Consider the following 16023-nt stretch of genomic DNA (forward strand, 5'->3'; position numbering starts at 1 on the left):
TCAAAAAATCTAAAGGTGTGCATCATGCCTGACACTACATGAACACACTACAGTTGGTTTTATGACTGTAAGTCATTCTCTTCAAATGCTTTTGAAGTTAGAAACGTGTATACCAATGTCGTTTGTAACTTTTGAGACGTTCCCTAAATTAAGCAGTTTCACCTAGAAAAAATGCTTAGCGTGGTTTATTGTGATGATAAAAAACAAATTCGGTATATACTATGTACAGTTAACCAGATGAGCCCAGAATATTAACGCAATGTGCGAAAGCGTTTTTCTCCCATGTTGTAAAGAAAATGCTTAGTGTGCATTGTAACCTGTTGCATGATTTTTTTTTTTTTACTAAGTACTTTCTGGGCTCATCTGCTTGTTGTAAATAGTATATATAGTGTTGTGTATATTGTACACCAGTAAGGTCAATACAAGATGTATGTTTTTTACGTAAAGTGTTATTGGGGAATACTGAAGTATGACGTATGAAGGCATCCCCAGTATTACAGCACAGCATTGCACAATCTATGATAAAATTTAAGGAAACGAAGCAACCAAGATGTAATTCTTTAGCATTCCTCATGTTTGTTACAGGCTAACTTACGTCAGCATCGGATGGGAAAAGCGTTATAATCTCATTTGCAGCTTACATGCAGGGTATAGGCTACACAGGGAAAGTAATCGTGAAGATATTGATTTAAATGTAAACATATTTTTTGTGTCTTTATCAGCTTTTCCAGATATATTTTGGCCCTGATAATCACACATACACTTACCACTTGCTCTATTTCTGTAAATCCATTTTTGTGAATGAATGATGACTGCAGCCGTTGCTCTGGACTTCATTAACAGCCGCTTGCGGCACCTGCTGGTGAGGACAACTAACAGCAGATGGAGATCATGCATCGGCAATCTACTGCTATTCCTGCAGTTCCCGGATGTCCAATGTTGAATTTTCTGTCGAATTTGAAATACTGAATTTGTGGAAGCGAATTTGTAAAGCGAAATAAAATGGACCGAAAATTGCCTAATAAATATTTTTGGTTGTATTTTAAACAGACTGAATATGTTGGAAGTGAAATCTGAAAGGTGAATATGAATCTTTGAATTTTTAATAATGAAAATGTGGCTGAAATGTTTTGAATTGAAATATTCACAGCATAAATATACAACCATGTTAAATTTCAGCCCACAAAAATGTAAGCCCTAAAAATACAATGCATTAAAATGCAAGCACGGTTAATGCAATGCACATTTTTTTCAATTAGTGCTCACGTTGCTATCTCTGTTTAAACTAAACTCATTTAAACCTTTCCAATTTAAACATTCAACCGTAAAACGCGAAAGAGAACTCACACACGCTGTGAGGAGATTTGTGTGTGTACTCATCCGAAGCGCGTACACAGAAAGCCGCGTCACAGTGCGCAAATACTCTCACGCAAATTCTCTTTCAAGTCTTGCACCTGAACGGACAAATTCACACAATTATGTCAGCATGCCCATCTTAGCGAGTATCCTAACAAACATAGTAGGTTATGTCTTAAGAAAAAAACGAGACACACAACGCATGTGTATAAGTGTATAGGATCTTTGAATTATGTCTTAAAGTGACAGAAGTCTAAAATTCCTGCTCTCTGTGTTTTAATGTTAATCAAATTACAAAAGACAAAGAAATCACTCATTGCTACTGACTGAATAGCTTTTGTAACTTCAATAATGTTTAATCTTTATTTAATTTATTCAATGAAGTTTATATGCAGTGTTATTTTATATTTGATTACTTTATTCAATTTCTGTACATGAAAACGACTGTTAGATACCTGAAAAACCTGTAAAACATTTATTTTATTTGTATCTTAGCTCTCATGTATTTATTTGTGCTGTTTCTTGTAGTTAGATTATTTGTATTTATTTTCTTTATTTTTATTTGACATAGCACATACCGAACCATACCGAAACCTTGACCCTAAAACCATGATAAAAATCGAATCGTGACTAATCCAAACTGTTCCACCCCTAATAGATAGATAGATAGATAGATAGATAGATAGATAAATAGATAGATAAATATTTTGTATATATTTTTCTATGTATATATTTTAATGTATATCCAGGTGAAACAGTTTCTGAAACAAAGGACGGGGCTTGATTTTATCAGTGGGGAAGTGACAGGTTGTCCCGCCATCTTGCCAGTAAACACATCATTAGAGAACACTCTAAAAGTAATTCAGTGGCTTAGTAAACATCACAGTAATAATTAACTTTATTAACTTAATAAAATCTCTGAATATCATTTACTTGATGGTTTTAGTTGAACACACCAAAATAATTGACTAAAAATCCAACAGTTAATTTTGTCTAAGATTTACAGTTATATTTAAGTTTTTGGGTTGTTGTGTTTTTTTTTTTTTTTTTTTTTTTTTTTCACTAAAAGAATTTAGTATTTTACTAACAAATTATTTAAAAAAATATATATACTTAATATATTTGTGAAAATCAAAATTTTGCGAATGGAGAATTAAACTGATCTGTTTCAAGAACCACAAAAATTACTTAATTCAAATCAATATTATTAATTTTTAACACACACTAAAGAAATTGAGTAAGTTTACTCAATTAAAACATTGCACCCCTCCCCCACCCTCCGACGTGACAACAACTCAACGGTTAAGTGAGCGCGGGCTGTTTGAATCCTTTTCCAGTCTCCAGAGCAGTTCTCCCTTCTCAGCGTTGCAGAATTGGTGCATTTCCTCTGTGAAATTCAGGTATGTTTTATTTTATCTATAAAATCATTACTGTGCTTTAAATCATTTTATTTAATGCAAAACAACATACATGGATGCAATGGGAGTCACCTACACGAGTGTCACATCTGTCTTTTTGCTTGATTGAAACGCCTGATGCCTTTCATAAAAAAACAAAAAAACAAAAAAAACAAAACACAACTTTATTCCTAAAGATAATGAATATAATTAATTTGGATGATAACATGTTCTCAGAACTGTGCACTGTTTGTTTATTGGCAGGTTATGGAGTCGCGTCACAGCATCTTTTGGTACGAGTGAAATGCAGAACGGCGGTCTGAAGTTAGTTCACCCGCAGAGGGCGAGTCCATCTCACGAGCGAGAACCTATGCTAATTCGGTGGAAATGGGATAACAGACCAGTTGATTACACATAAATTACCTTTAAATGTTTAATTTTTATTTCTAAAATGTTTGTAACATGATTTTTAATGTAGGTCATATTGTATACATGTTAAAATAGCATACATACCTGCAAACTTGTCTTCGCCGTTTTAAATCAAAATATGGGGAATTGCAAATTGCAATAAACCTCACAAGAATCAAAAATGGGCTATACATTCCCAAACACTGGAGTGAGACCATAGATGTCTCTCAAGGTGTCGCGATCTTTCTTGGCGCTCTGTGGCGTGACAGATTGCTGTAAGGCTTCAGTTCAAGCAGAGCGCACGTGAACCGACCATCTCTTCCACTTTACTAGTTACAACACAAAATAAACATGAATGAACATCCGAAGGTATATTGAAAGATACAGTACAACTTGCCAAAATCCGTATTATGTCACATGTAATCGATGTAATCTGTTTCAACTGTGGAAAGGCGTCAATAAAACAGCTTGTAAAAATGTCACATTTACCATCACATTTACCTCAGAAAAGCTGTTCAATGTCCAAAAACACATTAGTCAGCTACAAAAATGAACTTAGAGAGGAGCATTTTGCTAAATATATGATGCCCCCAGACCACCCTACAATAATTTTGTTCAGAAACATGTCACCTTTTTCCCCTCTTTTGAGTTTGCAGGTATGAGTATAAAATATGCTGTATTGCTGTACTTGTCAACAATAAAGGCTAATGTCATGTATACCTGTGGTTGTGTGGAGTATTTTACAAAGGTTTAGAGGAAATTAAAAGTTAATTTTAGTCATACTATAAAAGTTAATATTACTCATTTACTGGTTTTTAAGTGTTTTTCCCCAATTATTTCTACTCAATTATATTTGTTAATGTACCAAATGCAGTTACTCGGAGCGTACTAAAATTCGAGCACAGTCCAGCTACGACACCAGAGGATACTCAAAATCCTGCTGCCACTCACAGCTTTCCATTAAATTATATTATATTAGTCCAACTCATTGTATTGTACTCACGCATCAACGCCACTTTGCCTGTTTGGTAATTATTCACTAAATGACGCGTTCGGTGGCCTAGACGCGACGCAGCTCGATGCCTAGTCCTGTGCGCTAACCAGCTTTCCGGTACTGAAAACAAGAAATCTAAACCATACTGGACCAAGGACAAAAAAAACCTATTCTTTTGAAAGACAGGGAAAACACCCAAGCCTGCCGCCATAATTGATCACTCTTGCACACAAGACAAAAGCCTGGCATGATATAATTAATTCAGGCGTACAGTGGAAGTGATAAAAATATGAAAACTCTGGTGTTCATTCAATTTTATTTTTTACAATACACACTGTTTCACGTCATACCATCAATAGATTTATTTTGATCGCTAAAATAGTCTACACATCGTTACTTCCTCCTCCTCAGTTAACATGAAATCATCCATCGCGTTTAAGTTCAGCAGTTCACTTAATGGACCTGTTTTGATCCCTTAATTTTTTTTAGGGCTAAATGGTTACTAAGGACTTTGTTGCAACGCATAATAGAACTTAAGGGAACTCTCAAGTAATTAAGGGAAAATACTTAAAGGGTTAATTCACCCAAAAATGAAAATTCTTCGTTAATTACTCACCCTCATGTCATTCCACACCCGAAAGACCTTCGTTCATCTTTGGAACACAAATTAAGATATTTTTTATGAAATCCGATAGAAAGGTACTAAAGACATGGTTAAAACAGTCGATGTTTTAACGATGTCAAGTGGTTCACACTTAATTTTATTAAGCAACGAGAATACCTTTGTGCGCAAAAACAAAACAAAAATAAATTTATTCAACACTATCTTCTGTCCTGTCATTCTGCTACATTGTTTACATCTAGTGCTTCCAGGTTCTACTTCAGAACGGCAACTCATTATTGGCCAGCTCCTGTGTCAGCATCACGCATGCGTCGTGCTGCTCATGTGGTTCAGCTTCATAAAAGTATTCTCGTCACTTCATAAAATTAAGGTTGAACCACTGCAGTCACGTTGACCATTTTAACAATGTCTTTAGTACCTTTCTGGACCTTGAAAGTGGTTGTTAAATTGCTGTCTATTGAGGAGTCATATAGCTATCGGATTTCATCAAAAATATCTTAATTTGTGTTCCGAAGATGAACAAAGGTCTTACGGGTATGGAACGACATGAGGATGATTAATGACAGAATTTTAATTTTTGTGTAAACTAACCCTTTAATGACAGTCTTAAAGTTCCTTAAAGGGTTAGTTCACCCAAAATTGAAAATTCTGTCATTAATTACTCACCCTTATGTCGTTCCAAACCCATAAGACCTTCGTTCATCTTCGGAACACAAATTAAGATATTTTGTCCTCTGTCCTGTTTTGCCCCGTCTCTGTTTTGTTTTAAAAATACACACTCCTGTGGGTGGGACAGATGTTTGTCAATGTCAAAATTTTTTTTAGGCAATTGTACAGTTACACAACCACACATACACACATGGAATTCATGTTTAATGTGATAGTTTCATCCTTTCATCTACAATAATACAATATATTATTAGTCTCGAGAGTATTTACATTAGTGAATAAATATATAGATCCACGTTAAGTATTCATTAGTCTTAATGGGCTAGTGGTAGAATTTTCATTAAGCGTGCCAGAGGATCTGGGTTCTAAATCCATCCTTGTATAGCTTTTGTTTCCTCATTAAATCCAAAGAAGTTTATCAGTGATTGTATATCAAATGCAGCGAGAGACACATTTGTTTGAATTTTGTTTTGTGATTTCACAGGAACAAATAGAGAGTCTCCGCAACGGTGTAAAGCAATAGTTTAATGCGCTCGTCTGTGTGAAGACTGCGCAGTGTGCACAAGCGTCAAGAGAACACTGTTCCATCACTGATAACAGCGGCAATGAGCACTCAGCATGATTTCAAAAACAACACATCCCAGCACCAGATCTCCTCTCATTTAAAGGGATAGTTCACCCAAAAATTAAAATTTTATGTTTGTCTGCTTACACCCAGGGCATCCAAGATGTAGGTGACTTTGTTTCTTCAGTAGAACACAAATGATGATTTTTAAGTCCAACCGTTGCAGTCTGTTAGTCTTATAATGCATGTCAATGGGAACTCAATCTATAAGAGTCAAAAAAAAAAACATGCACAGACAAATCCAAATAAAACCCTGCGGCTCGTGACGACACATTGATGTCCTAAGACACGAAACGATCGGTTTGTGCGAGAAACCAAACAGTATTTATATAATTTTTTACCTCTAATACACCACTATGTCCAACTGCCTTGCGCACGGCATCCGGTGCGTGAGGTGTGTACGCACTCTGGTGTAGTTTAAAGGATTAGTCCACTTTCAAATAAAATTTTCCTGATAATTTACTCACCCCCATGTCATCCAAGATGTTCATGTCTTTCTTTCTTCGGTTGAAAAGAAATTAAGGTTTTTGATGAAAACATTCCAGGATTATTCTCCTTATAGTGGACTTCACTGGTCTCTCCAAATGGTTGAAGGTCAAAATTACAGTTTCAGTGCAGTTTCAAAAGGGCTTTAAATGATATCAGACGAGGAATAAGGGTCTTATCTAGCAAAATGATTGGTCGTTTTCTAAAAAAAATACAAATACAAACACAAATGATCGTATTCTTCAAAAAGCTTACGCTGTATGTCCTACGCCTTCCCTATTCAACTTACGGAATGAACGCGGCGTCAGTAGTAGGGGCAGTATCGACCTTGGCAAAAAGTGGTGGGGACATGTCCCACCCGCAAATGATGCCTAAGCATAGACAGCAATTTAATTACCACTTTCAAGGCCCAGAAAGGTAGAAAAGGCATCACTAAAATAGTCCACGTGACTTCAGTGGTTCAACCTTAATTTTATGAAGCGACATAATTCTTTTTGTGTGAAAAAACCTCTCGGTTACTTATGTAACCCTCATTCCCTGAAGAAGGGAACGGAGACATATGTCAGAAGTGAACCAACGAATTGGGATATCACATGAGAGCCCAGTCACCTTCGAGTGTAAACTAAATGAGCCAATGCACATTGGCGTGCGAGCTTTGCGTCACGTGACCCGCCCCGTGGTGCGGGTATAAATGTGGAAGCGGGTGCACTCGCACTCTGTTTTTCACTGAGGAGACGAGCACGTAGCCTGCACTCAGCGGTGGCACAGGAACTGTGGCGATGGAATGTACATCTCCGTTCCCTCCTTCAGAGAACGAGGGTTACATACGTTACCAAGATGTCCTTTCAGTCAGTCACGTTCGGCGTACATCAGAAGTGAACTGACAAATTGGGATCCCTAATAAAACGCCACAGTTACTGAGACTTCCAGTGCCCAGCGTAAGCCTCAGCATCCCCCTGCACCTTGGGGCGGAAGATAGGACCGGGCCAATCAGTAAGACTTGGATAACACTGGGAAAGCATGCCCATAAGGAATGCTGCAGAGACCACAACCTACCCGAAGGAAGGTACTACATGGTAAGACACACATGGACTGGCCGTGGGCAGTGCACATATGGAAGTCCCTAGGATGGCTCCAGCCAACAGGGGGGAGACACACCTGGCAGGGACAGCAGAGCGGACTCTGCCGAGGGAAAGACACGGGCTCACTGTAGGGAGACTACCGTGGAGATATACACATATGGGACCGCCGTAGGGGTCACAACATATGGCACCCAGCCTAGCACAGGCGAAGTAACGAGTGCCTGGCAGACACTCTGCAATGTCTGAGGCTGCAAGGGATGATGGAGGAACTCAACAGGGGTCACCGGCCGGGGAACTCACTGGAGCAATGAGCGCACTTATCCACTCCGAGAGGGGAATGGCGCTGCAAGCCAAAACAAGAACGGGGGCTTCAGGCATTACTGGCAAGGGGGCGAGCACGCGGGAAGCAACCGGTTCTACACAGGGGCAATAAAATCTAGCGAACGTGTTGGGTGCCGCCCAGCCCGCAGCTCTACAAATATGTCAGTGAGGCGCCGTGCACCAGCGCCCAGGAAGAAGCTACGCCTCTGGTAGAGTGAGTTCTCAACCCGAAGCGGGCAAGGCACACCTTGGGATTGATACACCAAGATGATGGCATCCACTATCCAGTGGGCCATCCTCTGCTTGGAGACAGACCAGCTCTTCATCTGTTACGGAGGCCAGCAGAAAGGAAAGGCTAAGGTCCTAAAGCTTCATGTTCTGTCCATGTACAAATGTGTGCACAAGTGCGGACAAGTGCGGATGGGACCGCGGCAAAGCCAGGCCATGGTTTGCCTCCTCTAAAGGGCAGCGCTTGCAGGTTCACTACCTGGTCTCTGAAGGGAGTAGGTAGGAACCTTGGGCACGTATCCGGGCCAAGGTTTCAGGATGGCGTGACAATCGCCAGGTCCGAATCACCAGGGGGATTCACGCGTAACCCTTGGCCGCTTCACCATCCAGAGTGGTGAAGGTGGAAGAGGGACCAGACCGATTTCTGACAGAAAAAGGTGTCTTCCATTATCTGGTCACCTCTTCATGCACCTCCGGGAAGAAAGGCACCAGGGCGGGGTGCTGAGAACCAGCACGGGCTGCCCCGAGAAACCAATCGTCCAGCCTAGAAGGTTCGGGACACGGTGGAGGATTCCATGCGAGCCCAAGCATGGCGATCACTTCTGGATCGGGCAACGCTACTCTCCCAGAAGGAGGCAACGCAGCTGAGTCTTCATCTCCAGAGGACTCCTGCTCACCTTCTGATGCCGCGATCGACATCTGGTCCTCAGCAGGCACTCCAAAAGAAACGGACGGTCCTTCATGAGATGGCTGCAGTGTGCTAGAGGGGTTAGGAGCCCACGGAGATGATCTCGGCAGGGAAGCCCTAACCGTGATCCTCAGGTCTCCCTGCCTTTTCGCCAAAGTACCGCCTTCCTGGCGCCTTCCTATGGCGAAGACCGTAGATTGGGGCACAGGGGAGGGGACTCCGTCTTGAGAACCAAGGTATGAGAGTCTAGACCACAACACTGCAATAGTCATGTTTCCGCAATGAAGACATGAGCTATCCACAAAAGCTGACTCAGCGTGCTGTATGCCCAGGCATGTGATACAGCGATTGTGACCATCAGCTGGGGCCAGAGAACGACCGCATCCAGTTACTCTTTTTGTTTGGTGCCAAAGCACACAGGGTGACAGCCGTGGCACGATTGTAGGTTCAAACTAGTCACCTTCAATACACGCTCACAGAGAACCGGCCCAAATCACAAACCTTGTCTGGAAAAAAAACAAACTTGCTGTAAAAACACCACTGCGGCCGCCACTGCCGCGTGCTGTCACACCAACACCGACAAACAGAAAGGTGAAGCTTCCTCAAGACTCGTTTTCTTCACACTTGAAGAGATCTAAGCAGGAACGAACGAATGCTCTGCTCCGAAGCGGAAGACAGAGTGCGAGTGCACCCGCTTCCGTATTTATACCCACACCGTAGGGTGGGTCGCGTGACGCAAAGCTCGCACACCAGTGTGCATTGGCTCATTTAGTTTACACTGGAAGGTGATTGGGCTCTCATACGATATCCCAATTCGTCGGTTCACTTCTGACGTACGTTGAACATGACCGACTGAAAGGAAAAAAAAAAAAAAAAAAAAAAAAGACTTTATTCAACAGATTCGTCTCTTCCCTGTCATTCTCTTACTCTGTTAACGTTGTATAGACAGTGCAGACGTGAACAGCTATGGCCAATACTGAGTCGGAGTTCTGACGTAGAACCTGGAAGCGCTGAATGTAAACAGCGTAGGAGCATGACACGGAAGAGAAGAAATTGTGGAATAAGGTTGCTATTTTTGTTTTGTTTTTGTGCACAAAAAGTATTCTCGTTGCTTCAAAAAATTAAGGTTGAACCACCGTAGTCACGTTGACTATTTTTACGAAGTCTATTTTACCTTTCTGGGCCTTGAAAGTGATAATTAAATTGCTGTCTCTGGAGGAGTCAGAGAGCTCTTGGATTTCATCAAAAATATCTTAATTTGTGTTTCAAGGATGAATGAAGGTCTTACAGGTTTGGAACGACATGAGGGTGAGTAATTAATGACAGAATTTTCATTTTTGGGTGAACTAACCCTTTAAGGGGACCCTTAGGTCTTTTCTTGCAACCCATGTTTCATTAAGGGTACCCTTAATCTTACAACTAAGGGTTTTCTTAACTCAAGGGCTTTAATGCAATTGGGCACTGTTATGTTATTATGAGAAGTTGAAATATATTTTCGGGCCGCAACAGACAATATTCATATTGTGGTGGGCCGCCACCAATAAATCCATGTATGGGAAACAGGTTTTTTTTTTTTTTTTTTTTTTTTTGTATTTTGGCTGTTTTCAGTTTTCAAAGTCAGTTGAAACTGTCAATGAGTGGCCTATGTTCTGAAAAAAATTCTTTCCTTTTTCAGATTATCATTATGTTACCAGGGAAGTTATGGAGGCGAGCATAGCAAATGGTGAATTTATTGAAAATGCTGAATTTTCAGGGAACATGTATGGAACAAGGTACAGCCCTCTTTGAAAAGTCTTGTTTATATGTGAATGGACATAACTGACATCCTTCTGTTGAAACCACTGATAGAATTTCTCAAAAGTGTTTGTTCTTATTGAATGGTCTATAACAGGGGTGTCCAACCCCAATCAAATGCACCTGAACCAGCTAATCAAGGTGTTCAGGGTTGCTTGATAATTACAGACAGGTGTGTTGGAGCCGGGTTGAAATTAAAGTCTGCAGGACGGTAGCTCTCTAGGAGCAGTGTTGGACACCCCTGGTCTATAACTTAACATGCTTGTCATCATATTCAAGCGTTTCAAAATATGTATGCAAAAATATTTATGTAATTATAACTAACATCACTTTTGCCCCGTTTACAGTAAAGCAGCTGTACAGGCTGTTCAGGCAAAAAATTTGATTTGCATTTTGGACATTGACATGCAAGGAGTGAAAAACATCAAGAGAACCGATCTCAACCCCATCTATGTGTCCATCCAGGCCCCGTCAATGGACATCCTGGTAAGAAATACTTTAAATAATCACTCTCTCTCTCTCTCCAAATATTTTGTTTACATGTCTTCACATTTTAAGATGTAATTTAAGTCTCAGGTGTCCCCAGAATGTGTCTGTGAAGTTTCAGCTCAAAATACCTCACAGATCATTTATCATACCATGTTGTAAATACCCATTTTTGAGTGCATGCAAAAACATGCTGTCTTCGTGCATGTCTTTAAATGCAAATGAGCTGCTGCTCCCCGCCCCATTTCCAGGAAAGCACTTCTTTCAACAGCTCCTGCCTGCATCGGATACTCTGCCAAATACTAACAAAACATCTTCTTGGTTTTGATTGTCATCTATATCGCGATCACGCTTATGGACATTGCAGTTCTTCTTCATCATGAAATCTGCATGCTACAAGCTATATCAGTTTAAACTTCTAATTTGTCATTTTCTGAGCGCACACATCTAAAACACGCACAGAAAGCTGGCTGTCAGATGGCAAGTCTTGTGAGTATTACAATAACTTCTCTTTCATGTATTATTGTATTTAATCTGTCAAATACACACAAGGTTATGTCAAGAACACACAAAGTTCACAAACACAGTCGGTTATGTCTGTGAACGTAAACAGCCAGGACAAAAATCGCATGTGTATATTAGATCTGTGGTGCATTGCCTTCAAAAACAAAACTAATCCACTGCGTCTTCAGATGTTGGGAATTAATTGAAGACTGTTATGTTCACTTTTACATCCAACAACAAAACACCTCAATCTCTTACGAGACATTCTTGTCGCTACAGCTGCTCCGCCATTGAGACAATGGCGGAAAGTGTACAACTCGCTCAGCGCGGAAATACTAATACGACAGAGTCCGTCAGCAGTCATGGGCGGGGTCTGCACAATGTGATGTCTCATTGTACAGAAAATGAAAACAGCTTGTTCTATGAGACTATTGGTTTCATAGGGATTAAAAAAAAGGAGTGGGTGGATTTTTATTATTATAAGGTGGCTGTGTACACACACTGCCAACACACATTTATGTTTAAATACCATGTAAAAGAGAATTTTGCATAAAAGCTCCCCTTTAAATCTTTAACTTCTTTTTGATTTATTTATTTTTTTTAGGAAAAACGATTAAGGGATAGAAAAACTGAATCTGAGGAAAGTCTACAAAAACGTTTACATGCAGCCAAAGTTGACATGGAAATAAGTAAGTATCTGTTACTATATGAATAATTTTTAATAAAATACTACAATTTTTTCACATCTGGAATAGCATGCTAACCGTTATATATCCATATTTCAGGCAAAGAGCCTGGATTATTTGATGTGGTCATTACCAATGATGATCTTGACGTAGCATATGGGAAATTAAAAGATGCTCTTCTCGAGGTAAAAATTTCCAGTCTAAATGTTCATCACTAGGAGTGTAATGGTATGAGATTTTGATGGCATGAAAGTTCTCATGAAAATTTCACAGTATTAAAGGCACAATATGTAAGATTTTTTCGTTAAAATATCCAAAAACCACTAGCACTGTGTTGTATATATTTTGTTCAGTTGTATACATATATTATCCCAGATGTTTCCAACAATATTTAAATCTAGAGAAATTAGCAATTTTAACCAGTGTAACTGCCCATGTCATTGCGTCGCATGTCAATGACGTAGTATCCGTCAACAACGTGGTTACCCTGGCTTTCCGAATCTGCTTCAGTGAAAACCATAAAAAACACCATAGATGCTTTAATCCTCTGGTGTCTGAGGATTTTTGGGGCCCTGGAGAAGTTTTGACGTGCCCTGACATTTGTGCTCTTTTCAGTTGCTTATAAACATATAACTAGGCTGTATTTTTGAGAGAATAATGTTTATGCATGGTTATCGAAAAAACAAAACATTTAAGTCACTGAAATAAGGCCACAAAACAAATACTAAATATGTGTCCACAAGACTTCTGGGTACTCAATGTAGAAGCCTAGAATTTTTGCTTGAAAATGATATGAAAATCATCCTGCCTACTCACATAAAACAATATATTGATTTAAATTTTTGTAAGACACTTTTTGTTTAGAAAGACAGTATGTGTGGAGGCGTGAATAATCCTGAATAATGCTGTGATTCACACCTGAGGAGAAAATGAGCCGCATAATGAGCCTTTCAGTGAGGTTTGTGAGACAGAACTACAAGAAATAGCATGAGGACAAAGTAGTTTATTTTGTAGTTTATTTAGAATATAGTTAAAATAAATAAGAGTCAAAGGTACATTTTGAGTACACAGTTTTACCTGGAAATTAATCCTGTTCAAAGATATAAGTGAACATCACTTACCTGGCATTCCAGGGTGTTTGGTGTTTCTATGCACTGGAGAAAAAAAACTTTCCTGCTTCCAGTCAGTGATCTCACCATCATATTCATTCAGAATGTCCAATGTGGGCCAATATCTGGTCACTATGATTCTCAAATCTGTGAGATAAAATAAAAAACCATCTGTGAGCATGCTGATAACAGGATCACATAAACTATTGTATTAACGTTAATATAATGTCCATTCTTAAAAGAAAACATGATTTTTGTGATCTCATGTATGCATGTATTATTGCGCATCATGCTTGTATGCAAAAATTTTGTATAGGCCTATTATATTTTAAATTATATACAGTACCGGTCAAAAGATTGGACGCATTACTATTTTTAATGTTTTTGAAAAAAGTTTCATGCTCATCAAGCCTGCATTTATTTGATCAAAAATACAGAAATAGCAATATTGTGAAATATTATTACAATTTAAGATAATAGTTTTCTATTTTAATATACTTTAAAATATAATTTATTTCTGTGATGCAAAGCTGAATTTTCATCTTTTATTGCGAACAAAAGCTTCATTGATGTGGCACTTGGCTATTTCACAGTAAAAACTTCATAATCTGTCCAAAACAGGCCAAAGAAATCTTGTCCATTCATATTACATCAACATTATTACCTATATGACATTGTATGTATAATATTTGTTATATTATAGAGCCTATAAATGTTAAAGGATTAGTTCACTTTCATATAAAATTTTCCTGATAATTTTCCAAGATGTCCATGTCTTTCTTTCTTCAGTCGAAAAGAAATTAAGGTTTTTGATGAAAACATTCCAGGATTATTCTCCTTATAATGGACTTCAATGGCCTCCAAACGGTTGAAGGTCAAAATTATAGTTTCAGTGCAGCTTCAAAGGGCTTTAAATGATACCAGACGAGGAATAAGGGTCTTATCTAACGAAACGATCTGTCATTTTAATAAAAAAATGTAAATGTATGTGCTTTATACAAACAAATGTTTGCCTTCCAAGTGCTTCTGCCAAAACCGTACTTTCGTATTCTTCAAAAAAAACTTACGCTGTATGTCCTACGCCTTCCCTATTCTACTTACGGAACGAACGCAGCGACAGTTACATTTTTTTCCGTAAGTAAAATAGGGAAGGTGACATGGGGGTGAGTAAATTATCAGGAAAATTTTATATGAAAGTGAACTAATTCTTTAATGTGCAGTTTAATACATTGCTGACACATTTTATTTCAGTATTTATCAATTTCACTCATCTTAGTATAGCAATATAGTTTGGGAATAGTCAATATGGCATGTAAGTTACTAATGTAGTAGCCTAAACGGAACCACGTATCTGCCCCATTCATTCACACAGAGACACAGAACATGCAGGATTCATATTTAAACAGTCTTTTTGCGGTTTAATATTCACAGACACTATATCATGATTAGAATAAAGAACTTAAGAATAAAAAAAAATAAGCTTACCATTCACAATCATCATCTTGATCAAGTTGATCTTCGAAGTCACGCTCTTCCTCTGAGGTAAATTCTTCCAGAATTATTCCTTACCGTGTCTCAAAAAGGATGTACATGAATCTGACTAAGCTTGATGCATTGTTTCGAGTTGATGTGGCCGTTGACTCTGTTGCATGGATCGCCTCAGAATTTTCCTTTGAATGCTGGGTGCTTTCCGTGGGGATAGCGGCATTAACGGATAATGAGGTGACTCGCAAACGACTGAAATCTTTCTGTTCAAACAGATTACATAAACAGAGAATATGTTTTCCATTTGACTTCATTCAAAACCTGACATTTCAACGTTTCTTTAGACATGTGAAAAGTTTGGTTCCAAAACATGATAAACGTTTTTTTTTTTTTTTTTTTAATTTAGTTCCTGCCAAAATCAGTATTGTATCTGGTCGGTATTGAAAAGTCAGTTTTTAATTTTACGCAAAACGTGATATCCGCCGTGTTATTCTGTCATGTTTTCTTTCCAAACCGCGACAAACGCCAGTCTCCCTTCTCTGCAGAATGCGATACATCCACTACAACCAATTACAGCGCACCATTCCACGCATTGTAAACAGTAATTGCTGTGCATTGAATACATCCTGGCATACACCTGACATGCCATCACTGGACTCTAGAGCAGTGGAGATGTTCACTTCTCTGTCTGGCAATCCGATGGACGAGTCTGGGTTTGGAGGTTGCCAGGAGAACGGTACTTGCCTGACTGCATTGTGCCAAGTGTAAAATTTGGTGGAGGGGGGATTATGGTGTGGGGTTGTTTTTCAGGGGTTGGGCTTGGCCCCTTAGTTCCAGTGAAAGGAACTCTTAATGCTTCAGCATACCAAGGCATTTTGGACAATTTCATGCTCCCAACTTTGTGGGAACAGTTTGGGGATGGCCCCTTCCTGTTCCAACATGACTGCGCACCAGTGCACAAAGCAAGGTTCATAAAGACATGGATGAGCAAGTTTTGTGTGGAGGAACTTGACTGGCCTGCACAGAGTCCTGAACTCAACCCGATAGAACACCTTCGGGATGAATTAGAGCAGAGACTGTGAG

General features: G+C 39.1%; 1 protein-coding gene and 1 long non-coding RNA gene across 5 annotated transcripts in view; both read left to right on the top strand.

Annotated features, from left to right (window-relative positions):
• Positions 1-16023, top strand: part of guk1a (guanylate kinase 1a) — a 37130-nt gene that overhangs the window by 15817 nt on the left and 5290 nt on the right. For all 4 annotated transcript variants that reach the window (XM_051870639.1, XM_051870645.1, XM_051870634.1 and 1 more), the window contains exons 4-7: positions 10552-10648; positions 11018-11156; positions 12265-12349; positions 12446-12531. In XM_051870639.1, coding sequence (XP_051726599.1) covers positions 10552-10648; positions 11018-11156; positions 12265-12349; positions 12446-12531 — 407 coding nt within the window. The remainder of the gene's footprint in view (positions 1-10551; positions 10649-11017; positions 11157-12264; positions 12350-12445; positions 12532-16023) is intronic.
• LOC127499934 (uncharacterized) lies at positions 1179-3878 on the top strand. The gene is made up of 2 exons (XR_007926223.1): positions 1179-2756; positions 3018-3878. It is a non-coding gene; the product is annotated as an uncharacterized LOC127499934 (long non-coding RNA).

This window comes from Ctenopharyngodon idella, chromosome 2 (assembly GCF_019924925.1).
Source record: "Ctenopharyngodon idella isolate HZGC_01 chromosome 2, HZGC01, whole genome shotgun sequence".
Classification (NCBI taxonomy): Eukaryota; Metazoa; Chordata; class Actinopteri; order Cypriniformes; family Xenocyprididae; genus Ctenopharyngodon; species Ctenopharyngodon idella.